Source organism: Rhinichthys klamathensis, unplaced genomic scaffold (assembly GCF_029890125.1).
Source record: "Rhinichthys klamathensis goyatoka isolate OS25496 unplaced genomic scaffold, OSU_Roscu_1.1 h1tg000059l_1, whole genome shotgun sequence".
NCBI classification, from domain to species: domain Eukaryota; kingdom Metazoa; phylum Chordata; class Actinopteri; order Cypriniformes; family Leuciscidae; genus Rhinichthys; species Rhinichthys klamathensis.
The window spans coordinates 473,337-498,657 of NW_026606604.1; the positions used below are offsets into that span (position 1 = coordinate 473,337).

Sequence of the window (25,321 nt, forward strand, 5' to 3'; positions counted from 1 at the left end):
GTTCTTCAAAACTTTAGCCATCTGATTGATTGTGAAAAAATAAGTACATTTTAACATACTTTTAAAAAGAGAACTTATTATGGAAAATAATATATTTAAGTGCACTGCAAACTAATGTTTTCGAACAGTCATGTTAATTTCAATTTAAAAAAAAAAAAATAGATGTAGTTTTATATGATTAAAAAGTCCTGATGAATACTCAAACATTTATGGTAAACTAAATATTCTTTAATGCACTTTCTAATGAAACTTATAAGTCATGTATATACATTTAATTGCTCATTTGTAATAATGAAGTTGTAATGTATAATTTAAGTATAATAAAATATAACTTCGAACAACATACAGTTCAAATTATAATACTTTACATGTGCTTTATGTTAATCAACGGAAGATTATTTGCTAAAACAATGTAGCTACTTTAAAGTAAAATTTTTAATTGGACATTATTACAAAGTGCATTTTTACTAAAGTGTACTTACACTTTTTCTCAGTCACTTTGGTATATTTCTCAAATCATCCTTAAGATTGGAAAACCAGTAAGTGCATTTCTCGAAACAATTCGGACAAACAGCACACAATGCAGAATCGCTTACTCAAAATCCTTTGTTCATCTCTCAAAAGTAAGTATTTATGTCAATGAACATATCAGTACTATCAGAATGACAAGTCATTGTGTCATTGTTCACAAGCAAGATAGTAAAAAAAATGCTTAGTCATGTTGTCAATATAATAGTGTACTCTGTCAGTATTTTCAGATGTAAAATAAGGCTACGATTTTGATGACAATGATTGAAAATGCACTAGACTGCACTTTATCTGTATGGCACATATACATTTCAGCAGTAAATTTACACAGCGTGGGATATTGATTGCAAGAGACTTTTACTGTTGGTCTGTCAACAAATCACAGTACAATGTCATTGCGATATAAAGAAAAAGACATTTCTAATCTTGGCCTCTTCTACCTCTTCCACTGTTTTGCCTCCGTACCCTTCCACCACTCATCCTTACTCCTCTTCTTCTTCCCGGCCTGTTGACCCTGTTTGTTTCCTTGTTCTTCTTCCATTGTCAGAATTTGTAACACTGTGTTGTGCTCTGTCTATACATGCTTGCCAAATGAAGCTTCATGCGAACTTTTGAAGCTCTTTTAGAGAACTGGTTGATCATTGGTCATAGCCCTGCACATCATCTAGCCCTTTACATTTCCCCTCATTAGTGAAATAAATTCAGAATTCATCTCCGGAATTCATCAATTCAGGACACATTTACAAAAAAAAAGTCTTATAGAAAATATGCTTCTCAGTTTATGACAACTAGTTGAACTATTTTACTGACTTATGCAATGAACTAATGCTTAGGTTTTGAGGGGTAAGACTATTAAACAGGGAACCAGTATAATACATTTTGATCAACATGACATAAGCAATTGATAATGTATGAAACAGACAATTATTCATAATCTATTGCATGAATGTTTGCAATTTGTTCAAAAGAATGTGAATCTCAACATGACATCATGACTTTGCGTAAACATACACGCCACTTTCAATTCAAGTGGCGTGTTATCTATACGCATTTTGAGCTATCCGCGTGTATGTCCACGCCGAAATCTTTTGCGTGTATGTCTACGCCATTAAATGTCCGAGTGATTCCGCGTGTATGTGTACGCCGTTAAATGTCCGAGCGAAACGAAGCAAAATCTATATCTACATCTGTGGAGCGATATTTCTTTTCCTAGGATGGTAGGAGAAGACTCATAAATGGTATTAACCCCAGTGACGGGTAGGTTTAGGGACGGGGTTGGGGTAGGTCATATATTTATATATACATAATACAGTAATATAACGTTAAGTCAAAGGCGTTGATAAACACGCTGAAAAGCGATTATGCGTGTTGATAGCACGCCAAAAATGAAAATACGAATTGGCGTGTCATACATACGCCATTTCATGAGATCAGCTGCATGCTTTTATGATGTGTACAAGTGACTAGATGATGTTGCACGAGTAGTTTTGAGAATTTCAGTTGTGATCTGAGAAATGCACCAAAGCCACTGAGAAAAACTGTTATGAAAAAAAAAAAACTTTAAAGATTTGAAGTACACTACAAGTGCACATTCGTTGCAAATTATTAAAATAGACTAACAGATAATTATCATTGAATTATCCACTCAAGGGATTCATTCAAAAACACTCATTCATTCAGGAATTAAACACTCCTAATGTTGCTAGGAGGCGTGCAACGTTTGATTCTGTTTTGGCTTTATTATAATAAGCAAACATACAAATGTATCTGCCAATATTGTGTCTAAATGTTTCTCATGTTTAAAAGTTACTCATGTTAGCTTTTGTTTATTGAGCAAAATCACACATGCGAATGTGTGCTGTTGTCTTCTCTTTTCTAAGTGGGTAGTTCCTGATCAGAATAATCTGCTGTTCAGACCAGTAATCTGGCTGTGAGACTACCATGAGCTAAACTAGTGACACATTACAGGAGTAGAGCATAGGTAAGTTAGATAGGAAAAGTTAGCATTCACAGGACCGAGAGGTCATAGGCAAGACCGTGAAAGAAGGTGAGCGAAGGAACATTTCTTCCATTTCTGTTTTTATCTTGTATTTTAGACGTCAAATTGTCTATTGTGTTTTATTTTTCAGTGTATTACTTTATCTGTCATAATAGAAATAGAAACCTGTTGTTTTGATTAGAACATCTAATTTGCCAGATCTTTTTGTGTTGTCTTTTAATATGTTTTTATTTGTTTTCTTCTTCAGTTGATGAATCCAGCTTATTATAAACACAGACCATGGATGAATTCGCTCCATTAGATTGCCTTTCGCCTCCAGGTAATTATTCATTTGAAACTCATTTAAATGTCTGAATGTATTTATTCTTGCCCATGCATGCATTTACACTTTGTCCAGAAGAACATAAACATAGTTAATAAATATATCACAGAAGTTTAACGCAGTTACAATTTGCCACTTTGCATGTTCACAGTTATTATAATGTGCTATGTCTTACACGTTATAACTGAATTTTAATAAAAATCTTTTACTTTCAGTGTTTTTTAATTCACTATGGCTTAGAAAAAGATTTTCAAAGAAATGAAATGGTTCCCTTTGTCCATCATTTCTGGTTTATTCAGGTGTAATAATTTTTTTGTTTGTACAGATAAGACTACACTAACACAGTCATATTGATAATGGCAAATGTCTGTTTTGCATATTTTATCACACAATGTGGGTTTCTGGGTGTGTTTTTATTAGATCTGTACATTTATTATTGGTTCTAAGAATAGATGAACCTAAAACTGTTTTAAACTGCTGTTTTCTTGAGCAAAAACCAGGAACTATTAAAACAAGCCAAATTAACACAGTGATTTATTTCCAAGTTCAGGCAATGCTGGATGTGGCTGTTTAGTTTTTTGCTTTTTAACAGGATTGTAGAAGCAGTTTGGCAATCAGCTAATGATCCCAGACAAGTTAACTTTTTGCAGAGCCCCACCCCCACATGCAATAACTGGACAAAACAGCCCCATTCAATCTGAGAGCAGTCTACAGCAAAATAACAGATCTGTTCTGGAGGATTCTTTTATTCAAAATTATATCCCTCTCTGGGTAGGTGCCCCATAAATACATGACCAGAAAGTAAGTAATCAGGTTCTAATGATTGGCCAAGAATTGCAGCCATGCTTTCAATATGTCTGAGACCGCCTGTGGTCATTACAGTAATGAATGCATTCTCAACGACTAACATCAACTTATGTCCGGTTCCCTACAAATTTTTGCTGGTAAAGTGGTGAAGGTGGTTTACTGTCAAATTCACTAAAATGTACAACTTTTGTGCCGTAATTTAAAACCTGAGTCTTGACCGCACACAATGCTGTTTAACGAGACTGAAAAGGCCTTGTGCTGCACTGTGAGAATTCTTAAAACATGCTCTCTATAAAACGTTAGGCTCAGCCATTCTTACTGTAATTAGAATAAATTTAAGAAATGTTAAGAGCGGTTTTAGTTGTAGACTGCATTGCAATGCTATTATTATTATTATTACGGTATTGTTATTATTATTGTAGGATTACATTTTTTATGTGCTTTTGTTATTTTTCAAAAGACTTTTAAGAATTAGGTGTGAAACCATCAGGAACCCTAGTCTCCAGTGCCACCATTTTACAAAACTGCAACCTACTTGAAGTCTCCAGAAGTACACTCACCTAAAGGATTATTAGGAACACCTATTCAATTTCTCATTAATGCAATTATCTAATCAACCAATCACATGGCAGTTGCTTCAATGCATTTAGGGGTGTGGTCCTGGTCAAGACAATCTCCTGAACTCCAAACTGAGTGTCAGAATGGGAAAGAAAGGTGATTTAAGCAATTTTGAGCATGGCATGGTTGTTGGTGCCAGACGGGCCGGTCTGAGTATTTCACAATCTGCTCAGTTACTGGGATTTTCATGCACAACCATTTCTAGGGTTTACAAAGAATGGTGTGAAAAGGGAAAAACATCCAGTATGCGGCAGTCCTGTGGGCGAAAATGCCTTGTTGATGCTAGAGGTCAGAGGAGAATGGGCCGATTGATTCAAGCTGATAGAAGAGCAACTTTGACTGAAATAATCACTCGTTACAACCGAGGTATGCAGCAAAGCATTTGTGAAGCCACAACACACACAACCTTGAGGCGGATGGGTTACAACAGCAGAAGACCCCACCGGGTACCACTCATCTCCACTACAAATAGGAAAAAGAGGCTACAATTTGCAAGAGCTCACCAAAATTGGACAGTTGAAGACTGAAAAAATGTTGCCTGGTCTGATGAGTCTCGATTTCTGTTGAGACATTCAGATGGTAGAGTCAGAATTTGGCGTAAACAGAATGAGAACATGGATCCATCATGCCTTGTTACCACTGTGCAGGCTGGTGGTGGTGGTGTAATGGTTTGGGGGATGTTTTCTTGGCACACTTTAGGCCCCTTAGTGCCAATTGGGCATCGTTTAAATGCCACGGCCTACCTGAGCATTGTTTCTGACCATGTCCATCCCTTTATGGCCACCATGTACCCATCCTCTGATGGCTACTTTCAGCAGGATAATGCACCATGTCACAAAGCTCGAATCATTTCAAATTGGTTTCTTGAACATGACAATGAGTTCACTGCACTAAAATGGCCCCCACAGTCACCAGATCTCAACCCAATAGAGCATCTTTGGGATGTGGTGGAACGGGAGCTTCGTGCCCTGGATGTGCATCCCACAAATCTCCATCAACTGCAAGTTGCTATCCTATCAATATGGGCCAACATTTCTAAAGAATGCTTTCAGCACCTTGTTGAATCAATGGCACGTAGAATTAAGGCAGTTCTGAAGGCGAAAGGGGGTCAAACACAGTATTAGTATGGTGTTCCTAATAATCCTTTAGGTGAGTGTATAAGGTGTCAGTTTCTCTGAGACTTTGTTAAGGAACAATTCGGAAATCCCTTAATAAGAATCACAAGCTGAAGTGTTGTGAAATACATGAAGACCGACTGTTTTAAAGGCTTTATAGACAGATAGGTTGACAGTGACTCTTGAGGGACCAGCAACACTCTTGTACGACTGTTTGAAGAATTGATCTTCCTGAATCTGGCAGTGAGTTTTTGGAGTTAATTTTAAGTCCAAGTCTCCTACCCTGAATGGTTCGTCTTGCTTATTGTTAGTAGCAGTTCACACCGTGACTCCCTCGCCACCGCCGCTGTTGTCTGACTCGAACTGGTGCTGGTCCCTCAAGAGTCACTCTCAACCTCTCCATAAAACTTTTTTAAAAGTCAGTCTTCATCTATTTTATGACACTCAGTTTGTGATTCTTATTAAGTGTGTGTCATGTTCAGGATTCCTTGCCTTAGCAAAATCTCAGAGAATCTGACACCTTGTACTTCTGGAGACAGCAGGTAGTTTGCAGTTGGAGACTAATGGAGGCACTGGAGACTAAGAATTAAAGGTGAAGAATTAAGTGTGAAACCACCAGAAACTGTTTAAAGTCTTTTGCAGTTAACAATTCTAATTCTACTAAATTATTATATTCAAAATTAATAGTAGTTATTAAAATGTATGTGGTTTGGAATTGGTAAAATGTGCTTGGGAAAACTATATTTTTTGAATATCGACTTGCCTAATAATTATGCACGCACTGTATATGTGTTTTTTTTTTTTGAGATCAAGATTTTATTTTATTTTATTGGAATCTCAACTTAAAAGTTGTTTTCTCTTGCTCTTATAGTAGAGCTTATCTCTTCTGTAAAGAACTGGTTTTAGTGTATAGTATACTTGCTGTGCATATATTTTCACAGTTTTCCCATAAGGTCCACATACTCAAGAGATTTCGAGACAAAAGACTCAAGTGAACAAAAATACCCTGGAATAGATAGATGTGACTTTACACTTCTCTGATATGTTCTATATAGCCCTTCAGTGAAATGAAGACTGAAGACATGGCCTAGATTTTTGACCTAATCCAAAAATACGCCATTCTCAAGTCTCAGTGTGTCCTTACGATCCTTCGATTCATACATATTCAAAACATTTATGTTTAATGGAACTCTGTTTAGAATAAGAAATTGCGTTTCATGTCCTATTCATTCCAATTTGTGAACTAATCAAACCCAGCTTGTTTATGTGTTGAATTGCTAATTTGTTGTATCCTAATGAATAGCAAGCTTCTCAGCTAATTTGGTATATGGTAATATCTGTGTATTTCAATTGATAATTCCCAGAGAAGAATATTCTAATGTGGAAAATGTCCTTGGTGCCCTACTAAAAGTGCATGCTGTCAAAAATGCAATTTACAGGAAATGAAAATCTGTGACTGAAATGTGAAAAACCGATTTTGTGTAACTGTTGCAAAATACAGATGTTGTCCTTTCGCCACTGCCTAGGGTGTTGCGATAGCTCTCATTATTTTATACAGTGTTTTCGCACCTCAGGACCTTGATATTTCCCCAGTCTGTTCCGCAAGATGTGTTCTGTTCACGCCCACATTCAGTATACTTGTGATTTATTCGGAGACAGTTTTGACACCTACACTGTGTACTTCACTTGTTACGTTTCCTCATCCTGTGATGTTGGTGATTCTTTTTTAACAATGTGCATTAAAAACAATGCTCTAATGCTGACGTATGTCCTTAATCCTGCCAGCATTTGGCCATGTAGTAGAGACTTCAGTTGTAGCATTGTGCTGTATGGAGAAACATTTGATTAGCTTCATGTTAGAATAACTATAATTATAAATGTGTGAGTAGCTTGGCTCTGAAATGTATCGCAATTAAATGTGTGAACCCATGCATTTTGTACTGTTTTTGTGCACTGGGAGGCCTTACAGAACATTATCTTGAAATATAAATAACGCAAAATTATAGAGTAATCAAATTTAGTTGTCTTCTATAGTGTTTCAAGCTGTATAGTTGGATCAATATGTGACAGAAAGTTTATTATATGTTAGAAAAATAAATAAGAAATTATATTTTACTACAAAAAGTGTAAGATTAAGAATTGATTTCATAGTACCCCTTTCCCATTTTCATTTATTTATTTAATAATTCATTTATTTAAAAAAAAAACTACTGTTTAAAAAAATCTGTTCTTTATTGACTATAATTGATTTCCTGTACTATCACTAAGAATGAAAGTGATATATATTTGTGTTAATTATTTATATTGTGTTTAATTATTAATTTATATGTTTGTATAATAATTATTATTTGTATAATATCTGTAAAATCAGCTGAAATTGATATGTTAATATCACACAGTTTGCTTTAAATTGCTGCACATAAAGCACATCTATACATCAGAATTTGTGTTTAGGCAATTACCAAAGGCATTAGGCTGTATTATCACAGTTATTACTCTTGCTGTTTTCATTAGCTGCTTCGATTTATCTCACCAGATTAAACCAAATATTACAATGTGTTTTTCTCAGTGGCACAATGTAAATGAAAGAGACTTCATCATAACCACAGGGTGCTATTGAAATATTTCTGCCCATTAATGTTCAATTTTGTTTTCTTTCACCAGGAAAACAGAGGATTTGCTTGGTTATCCTAAATCAACCGTTGGATGAGCGGTACTTCCATGTACTGTGGAGTAAAGGTATTGATTTTGTGATGAATTTCACGCATCAGCCTTTGATTTGATGCTTGTCTGTACTTGTCTGGCTTGATTGTGCAGTAGAGAATGGTGAGATAGCTGGCACAGAACTCTCTGGATAAGGTCAGACAGGCCTAATTGGTGAGATATAGAGGCACTGTATGCTATAAAGCCCCTATAACCCATAATGCATTAGTCATCTTTTTGATCCCCCACTGGATGATGTATGATTACATAACTTTTTTTGTTTTCTGTTTGTCTTTATAGTGCTGTGTGCTTTCAGGTAACTTTATTTGCTGATCCAAAACAATTTTCAATTGCAGCCTGATTTATAGCTCTTGTATTGAATTGTAGATCATGACTAGTTGTGTCTCGATGTATGTACTGTTTTATGTACCGAATTATGTATTATACAATACGCACTTATATTATGCACTGAGTTTTCTCTTGTTGGAATTGTCAGTGTGAACCAGTGTTGTTATTGTTAACTAATACTATCAAAATGGTTTTCGTTCATTGAAATAAAGTTGATATTAAGTAAAACATAAATATTAGATCTTAAAATAACCATTGGCAACAAACTGAAAGAAAATAAGCTGAATCACTAAGATTGCTACAACTGAAACTGAAAAAAAATAAAGCTGAATAGAAATATATATATATTGACATGTCTGTAAAAAATTTACTAAAACTCAAAATAAAATTAAAATATTATATTAAAAATATTATATTAAAATTATAAATATAATAGTATATAAAAATACTAAAATAACACTGATGTGAACACACTACTCACACTATTTATAATAAAAACTGGCATAGCATATTGATTGAATTTATTCATGTATTTTTGCTGTGGAACTTCCTTAAATGAAGACTATTTATTACATTAGACATTACATTACTGAGGCAGATGACTAAATAATTGAAAAACATTTTTGAACATAAATTATTGAAAAACATTTTTAGCTAAGGTTTAGGGGGCATGATTAATTGCATTAATTTTCATATTGCATTATGTTTTCGTAATTAATTGGACTAATTTTGTGCATTCATTTGATTGCCCTAGTTTGTAAGTCCAGGATTGTTCACATGATTTTTAGGGCTAGCAAAGCGTTCAGCAGTAAAATAAGTCAAGAAAATGCTTTTTATTTGTTTTCTATCATTTGATGTAGACTCTTCTCTTAAGAGAGTTGCCGGTTTGGTTCTATGCGGGTGAGAGTTTGTTAACTATGATTTTCTTAATGCTGATTTAAACAAATTACTTTTTTTTTCTTTCTCTCATTTAAAAACTCTTGATCATAATTCCCCTGCCCTTGCATTAGAGCTGCTGTGCATGTTTCATGCAGCTTTGCTCTGGAGGCAAAGCAGGTTGTCGATGAGTGCGTTGCTGGGAGCAGGGTGAGCATATCCAGATGGTTTTCCTTGAGGGACCGGGGCAGGACGCTCCACCCCTCCTCCAGTGAGCCTCAGAAGTGCAGCCCTATGGGCCTGTGGCACCAGCAGCTCTCTATAGGGCTGGATGATCAAAGACTGCTCTTTGCAGATACCAACACATTTTTGGACTCTTTTCAAAACCGCCTTCAAAAGTTCCCTTCTTTCCTAGTCCAGTTGCGTCATTAGTACTGAATTTAGAACCGGAAATGCTTTGTGTGGAAGTTACTAGCGGATTAGTAGATGCATGCTATAGGCTTAGACATCAGAGTAGCTGCCAAAAACTAACGAAAACAAGGCTGCCGGGAACGGAAATACAGTTTGTTTGTTACCTGTGTACCCATTATTGATCCTTCTGTACTTCTGTTACTCACAGCCTTGTTTTTGTTAGCCTCAATATAAAAATGCCAGTTACTCTGACTCAGGTCCATTTCTATTTTGTACACTACCATTAAAAAATGTGGGTTGGTAGCATTTCTTTTTATGTTTTTGGAAGAAGCATTTATTTGATCAGTAATACAGTAAAAACATTTATATTGTGAAATATTATTACAATTTGAAATAACTGATTTATTTTTTTCATATATTTTAAAATGTGATTCCCTTTGATGGCAAAGCTGAATTTTCAGCAGTCTTCAGTGTCACATGATCCTTCTGAAATCATTTTAATATGTTGATTTGGTGATCAAGAAAAAAAAATCTTATTATTATAACAGTTGTGCTGTGTAATATTTTTGTGGAAACTGTGATTAATTTTTTTCAGTATGCTTTGATTTATTAGAATTTTTTTAACAATGTAAATATCTTCATGGCTACTTTTGATCAATTTAATCTGTCCTTTCTTAACAAAAGTATTAAATATAAACGCTATTAACTAACTATTAACTATGACTTTTGCCTCCGTAAACTCCTAAACTTAAATACTGCTTATTAATAGTTAGATGTTAAGTTTAGGTATTGGGTAGGATTAAGGGTTGTAGAATATGGTCATGAAGAATAAGGCATTAATATGTGTTTTAATAAACAGCCAATATCCTAGTAATATGCATGCTAATAAGCAACTATTTAATCTGAGAATTGGACCCTAAACTAAAGTGTTACCAAAAATTATTTTTGACCCCAAAGTTTTGAATGGTAGTGTAAAGCCAGAAGTTTCCCTCGGACAATTGGTATGAAACAAGTTGAAAATTCATTTTTGATGTGCCCAAATTGTCACGGAACACACACAGGAGGCAGAAAATCCAAGAGCAGTAGTTTAATTAAAGGGCAATCCAAACTCGTAGTCATCCAGGCAGGGGTCAAAATCCCATAAGGCAATCCAAAACACAAGACAAAAACATGAACAAGAACAGGCAGCAAACAGGAACAGAAGTGTGCGGACATTAAACAAGGACTCCGTAACAAACACTAACACAGACAGGGCATATATACACACAGAACTAACAAGGTGATGGGAAACAGCTGAGTGCAATAATCAGATAAGTGACAGAACAGAATGCTGGGAATTGTAGTCTAATGTGAATAACACCGTGAGAACGAGGACCTCTAGTGATAACCCAGGCAAACACAACCAGACACTGTGACAGAACCTCCCCTCTACGGAGCGGCTACCAGACGCTCCATGACAGTACACAAGACAACCCAAGAGTCCAAGAGGAAGGTGGAATGTGGGAAATCCAAGGGAGGGATGGGAGGGCCAGGACCATGAAAGAGAACAGAAACAGGGGGTGATGGTTTAGCCGGCAACCAGGGCGAACCAGAAAGTCCATCGGGCGGCCAGGGCGAAGCAGACGACCCATTGGGCGGCCAGGGCGAAGCAGACGACCCCTCGGGCGGCCAGGGCGGTGAAGACCCCTCGGGCGGCCAGGGCGGTGAAGACCCCTCGGGCGGCCAGGGCGGTGAAGACCCTCCGGGCGGCCAGGGCGGTGAAGACCCTCCGGGCGGCCAGGGCGGTGAAGACCCTCCGGGCGGCCAGGGCAGTGACTCTGGAACAGACACTGGCACTGGCTCCGGCTCTGGAACAGACACTGGCACTGGCTCCGGCTCTGGAACAGACACTGGCACTGGCTCTGGAACAGGCCCTGGCACTGGCTCCGGCTCTGGAACAGGCCCTGGCTCCGGCTCTGGAACAGGCACTAGAACAGTAATGGCCAAAGGGACAGACACAAACACAGAAACAGACGCTGGCTCCGGCTCAGGAACAGGCACTGGCTCCGGCTCTGGAACAGGCACTGGCTCCGGCTCCGGCTCTGGAACAGGCACTGGTTCTGGCTCTGGCTCCGGCTCCGGCTCTGGAACAGGCTCCGGCTCTGGAACAGGCACTGGCACTGGTTCCGGCTCTGGAACCAGGGACACAAAAGGTCTGAAGGGTCCTTCCAGGATCCGTGCCAGACGCTCCAGATAGTTGCTCGGTATTCCCCCGGCTGCGAGAATGGGTATCTCCTGATCTGGCTCTGGCTCTGGAACAGACACTGGCTCCAGCTCTGGAACAGCAGACACCAGCTCCGGCTCAGGAACAGCAGACACCGGCTCCGGCTCAGGAACAGCGGACACCGGCTCATGCTCAGCAACAGCGGACACTGGCTCAGGCTCTGGAACAGCGAGCACAGGCATGTCTAGGATCCGAATCAGATGCTCCAAATAGTCCATCCGTGCCCTCGCGGCCACGCGAATGGGCATCTCCTGATCCGTGTCTGACCGGGTAGACGTGGCGTGGACAGTCTCTGGCTGAGCAGACGTGACGTGAACAGTCTCTGATTGGACAGACGGAACCTGAACCGTCTCTGGCTGGGCAGACGGGACGTGAACCGTCTCTGGCTGGGCAGACGGGACGTGAACTGTCTCTGGCTGGGCAGACGGGACGTGAACTGTCTCTGGCTGGGCAGACGGGACGTGAACAGTCTCTCGACCACCTCCTCCACTGCGACCTCCACGGGTCCCGCGAAACTTGACCAATCGGGTCCCCTTAAAAAACTCCCTTCTCTCCCGCTTGGTGGCTGGGGAAGAGATGTTACAAAACATACTGCTGGATTAGGTGTGACGGAGTCCTTCTGTCACGGAACACACACAGGAGGCAGAAAATCCAAGAGCAGTAGTTTTTAATTAAAGGGCCATCCAAACTCGTAGTCATCCAGGCAGGGGTCAAAATCCAATAAGGCAATCCAAAACACAAGACAAAAACATGAACAAGAACAGGCACCAAACAGGAACAGAAGAGTGCGGACATTAAACAAGGACTCCGTAACAAACACTAACACAGACAGGGAATATATACACACAGAACTAACAAGGTGATGGGAAACAGCTGAGTGCAATAATCAGATAAGTGACAGAACAGAATGCTGGGAATTGTAGTCTAATGTGAATAACACCGTGAGAACGAGGACCCCTAGTGATAACCCAGGGAAACACAACCAGACACTGTGACACAAATCAAATCCGTTTCATTTTTTTAATTGGTGAACAGCAAAAAACACATAAAATCCAATGTTTCCAAACCACATCAATCTTATTTTTAAGATGTATACTGAATGTTTACATTTATATTTTTATGAAGCTGTATTACACTCAATTTTATTCACCCTATAGACGACATTCACTTGTAGTGAATGTAAATGAGTGTACGAGTCAGCGGTTTTGGATATGAATTTGTGTGTAAAATGTCACTTATGTTGTCTCACGCACCTTATTAGTTCAGCATTATGGTGAGTCATGCTACTGTAGGCATGAGCAATGGCAAAACTTCCACTCTTAGTTGTTGTACGAGAAAGTCTCTTGTCATTCTGCTTACATCATCAGTGATATTCATCACACCTGACATTGACTACGCTGTCAAAAACAAGTTTCATCACTTGCAAAATTGACAGTATTGACAGTCAGTCTTAAAGGTTGAATATGAAAACCAAATCGGATTTGTGGAAGCCTTAGTCATCTCCTGTAAGCTGTTCCTCTCCACCTTCCTCTAACACTGGTGTTTATTGAAGGAAATGCTTCAAACGTCCTGTTTTGATAAAAGCTTGGTGTGTTGAAGAATTGACAGTGCAACAAAAATCAGACACACCATTTCTCTCTCCTGTCCAGAACCTTTTTCCACATATTGTGGTATGTGAAATCATTATTATCCTTCCCTCTGTATTGAAAAGTGTGAAACCTGTGTGTCATAGCCTGTGTGTCATAGCCTGATTTTTTTGATGGTTTGTTTTGCAATACAGCGATAGAGGATTGGCAGAGCTTTTTATTTAAATCTTTATGAGCGTTTTGGTCAATGGACGGATTGTGAGTTTGGATCACTTGATGGGCTTGATAATGAATTTGTGGCAACGTTTTTTGGCTTTTATGCCATGTCTGTTATAGCTTTGAGTCCGTCTATGTTCGTCAAGTAATCTTAAAAAATATGTATCACGTTTCCACAAATCTATTAAGCAGCACAACAAACTGCATGTTTCTTTGATTTCTGAAGAAGACTGGAGTAATGGCTACTGAAAGTTCAGCTTTGACATCAAAGTCATTTTCAACTGTAATATTTCACAATATTTGTACTGTATTTTCGATCAAATAAACGCAGCCTTGGTGAGCAAGAGTCTTCTTTTAAAACCATTTTAAAAGCTTACCTTCCCCAAACCTTTGGACAGTAATTTACACATTTACACAGTTTTTCTCTTCCAGGAAAATGGAGCTAAAATATTGATGACTCATCTTGTACTCCACTGATTTTTGTCCAATCAGAAGCTCTCTAGAATGAGAAATACCAATGCTGCAACAGACAGCAAGAATCAAATGATGTATGCCTGTGAAAAAGGCTATTAAAAATATGTATTCTGCTTCAAAAGGAAATACAAAATGATAGACTTAAATTAAAAGCTGTGTACCCATTCTCTTTCTCTGAACTCTTTTGAGGATAAAGAAACCAGCTTAAAAGGCAAACCCTCCATTTTGCTCGTTGACCACTCGGCCCTCTTTGATTTACAGAGGCCACAGGCTTCACTTCACTTCCACTGCCAAAAGACATTAAATCAGCGACAGCAAAGTCTGCCTCATCAATATTTGTCCCCCATAAAACAGACCGAGTAGCAAAAGTTCATGACAGGAAGAGGAAGCACCGCTGGTGGATTATGAAGTGTTTATTTACAAGGTTATCTGTCCTGCACCAGGGCTTCGGTGAAAGAGCATTCAGAGATGATTTACCCCCTCCAGCGTCTCCGTGCGTCGTAATGCTGCCTCACCAAAAAGTGAGAATGGTTGCTTGTTTACTATTGGAGGTCCCACCGTAAACTTCTTTTTGATTGTAATGACTCACTGATTCAATGTTCCTTACCTGTTTGAGCCATGCTAAAAGATGATGATTCTTAAATTCAAAGTCTTGGACGAAGCAGCTCACAAGATCTTGCAGCTGTGATTGAAACCACAGGTTAGGTATTCACATCACATTTAGAACTAGCAGCAGTGTAAGTGCCGTCGATTCTCAAGATTCATGACCATGAATGTTAGACTATTGCCTTTTGTGCTCTGCATGTGGTTAAGTCTTCATTTTATTGAAGTCTTCATATTAATAGATTTGCCTGGTGTTGAAATAATGAGTCATTTGCATTCAGCCCGGAGCTTTCAAGTCTTGCTCCTAGATGTAGTTCACGGCTAGACTGAATTACGCCCTGTTTTTTTCCAGTTAGAGATGTTGCATGCTGTTTACTTTGATGGGATCTTTACAGAACAGCTTCTTTGATTCACCTCCCGAGACTGCATTGCAAACGCCAGTGTAATCACACTATGAACAAATAATGATGTTTTTGCCGGACCAATTTAGCAGTCTGGGAACTAATGAATTACTGGCCTGGATGCATCATCATGAGGCATTATTTCAGAAATGAAGAGCAAATGATTTTGCATTGTAATCGTGTAAGCAGGGGTCCATGGGTCATCAGAGAGGAGTGAACTATTGTAAAAAAAAAAAAAAAAGATTTTTATTTTATTGCTTTTCGATGAATTATTTTATAATTTTGCACTAACAAACCACTCTTTTAAATAGTCTAAAATAAATTATTTTAATAAAAAATGCAATCACACAACATGTACAAAATACTTAACCCCCTGGGGTCGGCGGTTGCGCCAGCGCGATCACCTCACTTTTTTTCTTAATCAGTGCGAAAGAGACCCAAATAACTCAAACTCAAAGATTTTTGGCATACATACAAGTCTTAAAAACACAAATAAAAAAATGGATATGTATGTTCAAGAATATGGAAATAAAAAAGCAATAAACTTTTATATACACTGACTATATACACTTTTTGTTTATTCAAGACTTAATAGTTTAGTTAATTAATAATACTTAAATAATGTTACGCACAATAATGCAATGTCTTAATTCATTAAATTAATTTAGAGGCTTTATTCAGCATGGATGGGTACCATTAATTTGGTACGATGAGATTTTTTTTTTTATTTGATGCAAAAAACTTTTAACGTCTTAGAACGAATAATCATTTGATGACCTTTCTCTTGTGATTAATTGATCTTAATTGACAGCCCTGTTTTTGTGTAGTGAATGCCCTGTTGATATAGGAAACTCTCGGTAGCTTATGTCAATCAGTAATTGACCACAGAATAGCCTTTAAACTGCAGATACTGCAGTACAAATGCAAGGTTAACTTTGATTTATTGAGTTATGTAGTCTAAGACATTGTTTAGAAGTCTAGACAAGTGGGAGAACAGACAACAATGACAACAAAAGTGTCATTTGTATGTCACCCAGAGCAAGATGACCCTTACAAGCATTCATAAAGTGTATTATCACGTTTTCAGGAGTGCAGAATCTTATTCAGTCATTGAAGGTGGCATGTAAATTGAAAGTGAATGTTCTTGTGTTGTTCAAGCGCTTCCACCCCCTTCTGTGTCACCAATCTGTACAGGTGTTAAAATATTTCCCTTGATTCTCCTCATGCTTTCACCTGAAAGAAGTTGTTTTAACAGTATGCCCAAAGTCATCGTGTCCATTAGGATTGCAGGAGTGTCTTACAAACGCATTCCATTATTCATGAGGCGTGTGATCCAATTCTCTTCCCTTAACGCTTGGTCATAAACCAACTGTGCTGACAAGATTACGTTCTTCTTGACATGATCTTTGTGACAATTCCTCACTCTCATAAGCATAACATCTGAGTGATTGTCCCAGAATATCGTCTTTGTTTCATCCAACCGTGAAAACGCTCCCTCCCTTTTTCATGGAACTTATGTGAGAAAAACAAAACAAAACATAAAAGTCTCCGTTGTTTGTTTTTAAATGCAGTACCGTTGGGTTTGTGTTGTTTTAAATAAGAGGATTGCAGGCTTATAGCCAAGCTACTTGATAAAAGAAGGAAGAAAAGTCTTCAAAGGAAAGCCGCCACTCTCAAAGCACCTGGTTTAAAATAACTAATTTATTCAGTTAAAATTTTACATTCCTATTTGTTACTTCTTGCTATTGTCTAGAGAGTGAATCCCACATCTGTGTGCTTTAGTTCATCAGCTACAAAAAGTCAAGAGCACTTCTTCTGAACTTCTGCTCGTGTCAGACTTCAAAGTCGGCAGGATTATCATTTTAATGTCACTTTTAGATGTTTTTTTTTTTTAAACCAACTGAGCAAATGCTGCGACATCTTTCCAAGATTTGTTAGCCTGTACTGAATTCACAAACTGAAACCGAATCTCAGGTAACACTTCATGTGAAGCCTGTTTATATAGTGCTTTGTAAAGGTTGTCAAAATACGTCTTTTCATAATTTTATTAATAGTTATTATGATTTTTATATATTTTTTATTATAATAATACTAAATCTAAAATGTATTGCTAAATATATATATATATACACCATATGAATATGCTTTATGCACTTTTTTGTGCAGTATATTTCATAATTTTAGGATGTTATTATTTTTTTTTATTTTTTTTGTATGTAATAAATATACCAATTATGTTTTTATACATTTATTATATTAAATGTATATAATATTATAAGATATTAAAATTATACAAATATTATTTATGTATATATACTGAATATATATATATATATATATATATATATATATATTCAATAATTTAAAAAATATTCAATAATTTATTAAATAAATGTTTCTATTAAATAAATATATATTTAGTTGTTATAATGCATTATAAATGAATATATAGGCCTACAATGGAAATCAGATTAAGTCAGATTTATAATACAAAACTTGTATATTTTCATGTTTATTTATATATTTTTTCATATCTGTTTTTCATCAAAGGTAATACCTAAAGACATCATTATATGAAGTATTACACAGTGTAGATCAAGATTCACTATGTAGATGTGGCTGTCATATCCCTTGTCAAAACCAGTGGTATGTATAACTGGATTTAGCTTCCCACTGGCCTAACTTTGAAAATGACAAGTCTCACCATGCTTATCAGAATCGATGATGATCCTGACAGGACAGACTGACCTTCATCCTGAAATGATTAGTGCTTTCGCGAAAAGGCACAAGGGAGCCATTACTGTCATGATGGCCATGATCTAGAATAATCTATTTGTTTTCATTTCGGCATGTCAGCAGTTACCGAGATGGGCTCTGAAATGGCTTCCAACGTATAGCCGTATAATGTGATTTCAATGATATTTACCTCTTCACTCATTTTTGCTCCGAGATCTGAGTTGTAATGAAGGCGATCAAGGATTCATCTAAGCACCTCCTGTTACTTTTTTTTGCCGTTTCAGCCAAGATCCGGGCATGTGCCGACGGAGGTGCCAATCATCTGTTCCGGCTCACGGAGGGTCGTCGTGAGAGGTGAGAACCTATTTTGGCTCCCATCACTATTGACTCGGAGGGCAGAGATGGATCTGGTGATGTCAAGGTTCTGGTGTCATTGCACATGTTCATTCTCAGAACCGCTGGACTCGTAGGAGGCCTCAGGAGTATCCTGCTTGCCAGAGTGCTTTCAGAGGACTTAACTCCTAATCCATCACCTTTTGTCAGTGGCTGACAGGCCAGATTCATCTCCAGGCCTCTAAATTGGGTACTTCTCTCCTCTCCTGAGCGGTTTTCAATTGTTTTCTTTTCTTTGGGTCCCCTTTTCATTCTACCACCTAAAAATAAAGCTGAATATCAGACTCTCCAAGCATGGAAATCACAACTGAGTGGTGAAACTAAACACACACATTTGTTTATTTAAAGGGATATTGCCTCATGTCCCTCCAAAAACAAATGCTGTTATTTTGTCACCTAGAAAATGTTTAGTTGTTAATCTCCAAAAAGAACAACAAAAAAAACTGTTGTATGGACTATTTTGGTAACTTTGGTGTCTTTACATTTGGAAAGATCATGAATTTGGAGACAATGTTTGTCTTTTGTTAAAGGAATATTCCAGGTTGAGATTGAGATTTACTTTTATTTGAGCAATTAGGATCCACAAAGTTCTATATAGTAACAAAGGTCATCACAGTAGGCCAAACTAAAGAAGGATACATGCGCAATGAACAAGTAAGAAAATAAATAAAAACGTGAATATGATGCTCAAAAGGAGTAGGCAGAAGCTTAAGCTTATTGACGCCTACCCCCTTTTATACATTTATGCAGTAGTTACATTTACTACAATCAAGAAAACAATTGATACATATTTATGTTGAACTTTTCCAGTGCCCATACAATCAACAAAATTACCTCACAACCATTCTGATGATTCCAAGACAAGTGAGGACAATACTTGACAAGAAAAGAAGAATCGTCAATTAACACCCTTTCCACATTTAAGGATATTCTTCCGTCCTGTACTTAGACAGTATGACTTGTTTATACTTGGATTTGAACTGATAAATGAATGGGCACTGCTTGAGTTGGGCTCTCAGGTTATTCCAGAGCCTGACGCCACACACAGACACACACATACTTTTCCTCGTAGTTCTGAAAGCTGGTACTTTAAGTTGGCCATAACCTCTCAAATTGTAACAGCTATCTCTTTTTTTGAATCATTTTTGAATATTTGCTGGTAGTACGACCCAATTTTTCAGGTTCAGTACAAGTTAAGCTTTAACAACAGCATTTGTGGTTTAATGTAGATTACTGCAAAAAGTAATTTTGACTTGTCCCTTGTTTAATTTGTAAAAAGCAAAAATCGAGAGGAATTTACTGTATGAGGCGGTGCAGCTCATGGTTTTATTAAAGCACAGTAAATTCATTATTTTGTTAAAACTTGTGTATTATGTCAGCTATTAAGTAGTTCTTGTCATTTTTACAGTCATGTTAGGGTTTTAGTGTTGAGTTGTCATGGCAACAAAGTGGTAAAATTGGATGCATACAGAAGAGGTTAGTAAACAATGCCCTAAAATATTATTTATGTATACTTTTGAAACAGTGAGTATTTTAAATGTTTATGGATTGGCCCTATTCACTTCCATTGTAAGTGCTTTTTATGTAAGCCAGATTTGTGCATTGTTTTAAAGAAAAGGTGCGACAAGTGGAAACCTTGTGCGGCAGGTGTTGTCGATAAAGCTTAAAGGGTTAGTTCACCTAAAAATTACCCAAAAATAATTTTAAAAAATAAATACGCGAGTCTAGAGATCACTCTTCCGCCGGAACTCGACTCATGTACAGCCGTTACCGGAAGCCAATGTTTATTGTTCATAAAGTTGTAAATATGGATATTTTTCTTACAAAAACACATCGCATTGCTTCAGAAGGCATCGAGTAACCCTGTGGATTTGTATGGATTACTTTTATGTTGGATGGATGTGCTTTTTTGGACTTCAAAATCTAAGGTAGCATTCACTCCCATTATAAAGCTTGGAAGAGCCAGGGTATTTTTTAACTCTTTAGGCGCCAAGGTTTTTTTTGAAGAAATGCTGGATTTTGACATCAACATTTCAAAAGCTTGTGGCTTGAAAGGGTTTAAAGATAGAGATCTACTGTAAATTAGAAAAATGTTGGGGATGACTGAAAGTTTATGTGGGGTGTAAATATACTCATCTAATTTGCATATTATGACGCCATAAGGGGGCGGCCCACTTGAATTTCATAATATTCAGGAAATAGTAGATATTGAACTGATGTTTGAACTTATTTGCATGTTTTATTTTTTTTTATCCTCATTCCAAATGATGAGAAAAGAGGAAACCAACAATAACAGGAGAAAGTACTAAAGTATTACTATACTATATAGTAGTAAAATGCATATGAACAGTAGCCTACTTTTTGATCAGTTCATCAGTAATATTCAGGAAATAGTAGATATTGAATTGATGTTGGAATTTATTTACATGCTTTTTTTATTTTCTTTTTTATCCTCATTCCAAATGTTTGGAAAAGAGGAAACCAACAATAAAATAGGAGAAAGTACTAAATTATTACTATATTACAATACATTAGTAGTAAAACACATGTGAACAGTAGCCTAATTTTTGATCAGTTCATCAGTAATATTCAGGAAAAGATCACGTCCACCCCTGCCACCCCTATCCCCGTTGGGTAAATGGTCAAAATGATCTGTTTGTGCTTCGTGAACACTCGCCTTGCACGGCAAAGATGTACCGCGAGAAGCGCGCGCGGCACCATTGCGCTTCAAAGATCTACCGGGAGAAGCACGCGGCACCATTGCGCGTCAAAGATGTACAGAGAGAAGCGCGCGCGGCACCATTGCGCGTCAAAGATGTACCAGGAGTAGCGCGCGCGGCAAAGTTGTAACGGGAGAGGCGCGGGCGGCACCATTGCACGGCAAAGATGTACCGGGAGAAGCGCGATCATTAGACGGCCGATCGTCATTTACAGAAGGCAAATATTCCCCTTCAGAGTCAGAATCGGCGAATAACATTTGCAACACATCCTCACAGTACAAGGTTTTATTAGCCATTTGACGATTTTCTCTCACAAATATCACAATTTACTCAGACGCTCTGAACTGAACTGCTTCCGCATCAATGACACGATCGCTCACTTGCTCTGCTGTTTCCTCCAACACTTTGAATAGGAACATGACGTCATTTTGATCTTGAATCGAAGTATTACATGTCTGCCATCTAGTGGTAGGGAATACAAATTAGATATTACACCATATTAGGATCTACAGCCTGTTTTATTAAGTATGACGTATTGTCGCAATTTTGCGACTATGGCGCTTAAAGGGTTAATATAACTCTGATTGGGTTTGGCTGAAAGAAAGATGAAGGATGGCTTGAGGGTGAGTAAATTATGGGATAATTTTCATCTTTGGGTGAACTGACCTTTTAATTCAAGTTAGCAGCATGAAACAAAATAGTAAATTCGTAATTCGTAACACAATTTTTTGTATTTAAAAATAGCCACTGTCTTTTAATGGCATCACAATGACCGTTAAAACTTTGAATTACTGAAAACATGAAACACTCTCCCTCTCTGGCAAGTACACTTCTTTAAATTGATAAGCATGATATTGGTTTTAAAAAGCCCGAGCCAGTAAAACTTATTCAAATAGGATAATAAACACAGCAAATGAGAAAAAATTAAATTGACATATATTACGCCACATATAATAGACTGAGCTGCTGCTTCAAAACAGCTGGTTTATTGTGTCGGCAGGCGTATATAAGGGAGTCAGAATTTCTTCGTAGGGAGCTAATGATCCGTTCAGCACACTGCCAGTAAAGTACGTTTCGACTGCGATCGTCAGAAGCTTGTTGTTTTGAGCTTATCAGCTTGCAGCAGCACTGCCAAAGACACCTCAAAGGACATTCCAAAAAATAAACAATCTCTTTTGAATGCACACATACAGCAGGCCCTGTTCCATGTCACATCCATCAATTCTCTTGTACCTGTCATTGCTTTACTCCATATGCTTTTGTTGTCATCTGTAGATTTTATTCAGAGCTGCCAAAACGGAGTATAGAAGCCTTCTCCAGACAGTTAGCCATATGCGTTGTCATTAGGGAATATCTACTTGCTGGAAATTAATTGGGTCTGAGAAACAAGCTAAATATTCCATATTTGGAGATGAATATCATCAATAGATGAAGTGCTTTTTTAGTTCTTCCTTTGATGGAAGTAAGGAATTAACATTTTTGAAGGAATTAAAGGGATACTTGATCTAAAAATTATATTTCTGTAATTTGCTTACCCTCATGTAATTCCATACCAGTACATAATTTAGATCTTTCCAATGAATTGTTTGATTCAGTTCAAAACTGATCTGAATAATTCAAATCTTTTCAATGAATTGGTTGATTTGGTTCACAATGTAACTCTGATTGAATCAGATCTTAAAGTGAATCAGTTGATCCGGTTCAGAAAACTGATCTTAATAATTCAAATAATTGGTTAATTCAGTTTGAAAAAAATGGTCTGAATGATTTCAATCTTTTCATTTAATTGGTTGATTCAGTTCACAAAAATAATCTGAATTATTCCAATTTTTCCAATGAATTGTTTGATTCAGTTCACAAATCTGATCTGAATAATTCAAAACTTTTTATCGAATTGGTTGATTCGATTCACAAAATCACTCTAAATTAATCAGATCTTGAAGTGAATCAGTTGATCCAGTTCATAAAATCAGTCTAAATGATTCAAGTATTTGTAATCAATCAGTTGATTCTTGATCTTAATAATTCAAAATATTGGTCAATTCCGTTTTTTTTTTTAAATGGTCTGAATGATTCCAAACTTTTCAATGAATTGTTTGATTCAGTTCACAAAGCTGACCTTAATTATTCAAATAATTGGTTTATTCAGTTTGAAAAAAAGGTCCGAATGATTCCAGTCTTTTCAACGAATTGGTTGATTCAGTTCACAAAATTAGTCTGAATGATTCTGATATTTCCTATTAATTGTTTGATTCAGTTCACAAAACTTATCTGAACAATTCAAATCTATTTAATGAATTGGTTAAGTTAACCTTTATTTAACCAGGCAAGTCTTAACAACAGCCTGTTTGATTAGATTCACAAAATCACTGTAAATGGATAAGATCTTCAAGTGAATCAGTTGATCCAGTTCATAAAACCAGTCTAAATTATTCAGATATTTGTAATGAATAATTTAATACAGTTCATAAAACCAGTCTAAATTATTCACATATTTGTAACGAATCAGTTGATCCAGTTCACATAAACAGATATTATTCATTCAAAATATTGCTTAATTCAGTTTGAAAACAAATGGTCTGATTGATTCCAGTCTTTTCAATAAATTGGTTGATTCAGTTCACAAAAAATGGTCTGAAAGATTAAAATCTTTTCAATTAATTCAGTTCACAAAAATGGTCTGAATGATTCAGATCTTTTCAATAAATGTGTTGTTTCAGTTCACAAAATCAGCCTAAAGTTCAACTCACTTGCCAGTGAGGGTGGGATCATCAATGAATAACAACTTAAATTGTGGTCTGTTTCTAACACAGAGTTATCGTATAGCTTTTATTATGTTGAAAAGATGTGAGGGTGCATAAATGATGACAGAAGTTTTGGGTGAACTATCCCTTTAAAAATGGAAAATTACTGAATTGACCAAAACCAGTGTGTAACTAATGATACTTGCAAATCTGTCTCCACATTGCGGCATCTTCTTGTTTTATACTCATTTGTGAGCAGTGATCATTCCCAGAAGTCTCTTTGATGCAGGACCAGAACACATTTCATATGTCTGGCAGACCTCTGGCCTTGCCTAATTACATGCATCCACCGTGATTATTCATTTTTAATCTTCCTGTGCAAACAGGAGCTGACAGGGAGGGAAATCTTCAGAGCTGGTGCACAGATCAAGACATATCCTGTTATTATCTCACACTGCCTTAAATGTAATTACTGCATTGACCTTTCCTGGTACATTTTGATTAGTTTAGAAAGCTCAGCTTTATTTGAACTGAAGCAGTGAACACACTATTGCTTTGGATCTCATGAAACATACCATGCTTTATTCTCCCATTTGCAGATGGTATCGGCCATTATTATGGAACAGGTTTCTAGTCCCAAAGTGTCTGGATTATCAACAGTGATTGCTCTCTGGATAATCTCCCAATGTTCAGATGGCTCATTAGCTGTTAGATTGGAACATAAATAAATTTCTCTTAAAACCGCTACTGTTTCTTTAGCTCAGAAACAGACAAGTGAGAGCTTCTATCTGAAAGTTTCATTAAAGGGGTAGTTTACCCAAAAAAAAATTCTGTCATCATTTACTCACCAAAGTTGTTCCAAACTTGAATGAATTTCTTTCATTTTTCACACAAAAGAAGTAGGGCTGTCAAATGATTAATCGTGATTAATCACATCCAAAATAAAAGTTTTTTTTACATAATATATGTGGGTGCACTGTGTATAATTATTTTATATATATATAAATACACACACATGCTTGTATATATTTAAGAAATATTTTCATGTATATACTGTATATAGATTTATATATAATTTATATTATATATAAATATAAATATTTTATATATAAATAATATTTTTTTCTTAAATATACATGCATGTGTGTGTATTTATATATATACAAAATAATTATACACAGTGCACCCACATATATTATGTAAAAAAAAAACTTTTATTTTGGATGTGATTAATCGTGATTAATCATTTGACAGCCCTAAAAAGAAGATATTTTGAAGAATATGGGTAACCAAACAGTTGATGGACCCCATTGACTTCCATAGTATGGATGGAAGTCAATGGGGTCTATCAACTGTTTGGTTACCCATATTCTTCAAAATATCCTCTTTTGTGTTCAGGAGAAGAAAGAAATTGATACAGGTTTAGAACAATCTGAGGGTGCGGAACTATCGCTTCAA

General features: G+C 36.8%; 1 protein-coding gene across 1 annotated transcript in view; it reads left to right on the forward strand.

The window, feature by feature from the left end:
* The window catches only part of tpk1 (thiamin pyrophosphokinase 1), a 78,853-nt gene that overhangs the window by 3,342 nt on the left and 50,190 nt on the right, over positions 1–25,321 (forward strand). Inside the window, exons 2-4 of the mRNA XM_056248807.1 lie at positions 2,775–2,846; positions 8,054–8,128; positions 18,291–18,360. Coding sequence (XP_056104782.1) covers positions 2,807–2,846; positions 8,054–8,128; positions 18,291–18,360 — 185 coding nt within the window. The 5' untranslated portion in view covers positions 2,775–2,806. The remainder of the gene's footprint in view (positions 1–2,774; positions 2,847–8,053; positions 8,129–18,290; positions 18,361–25,321) is intronic.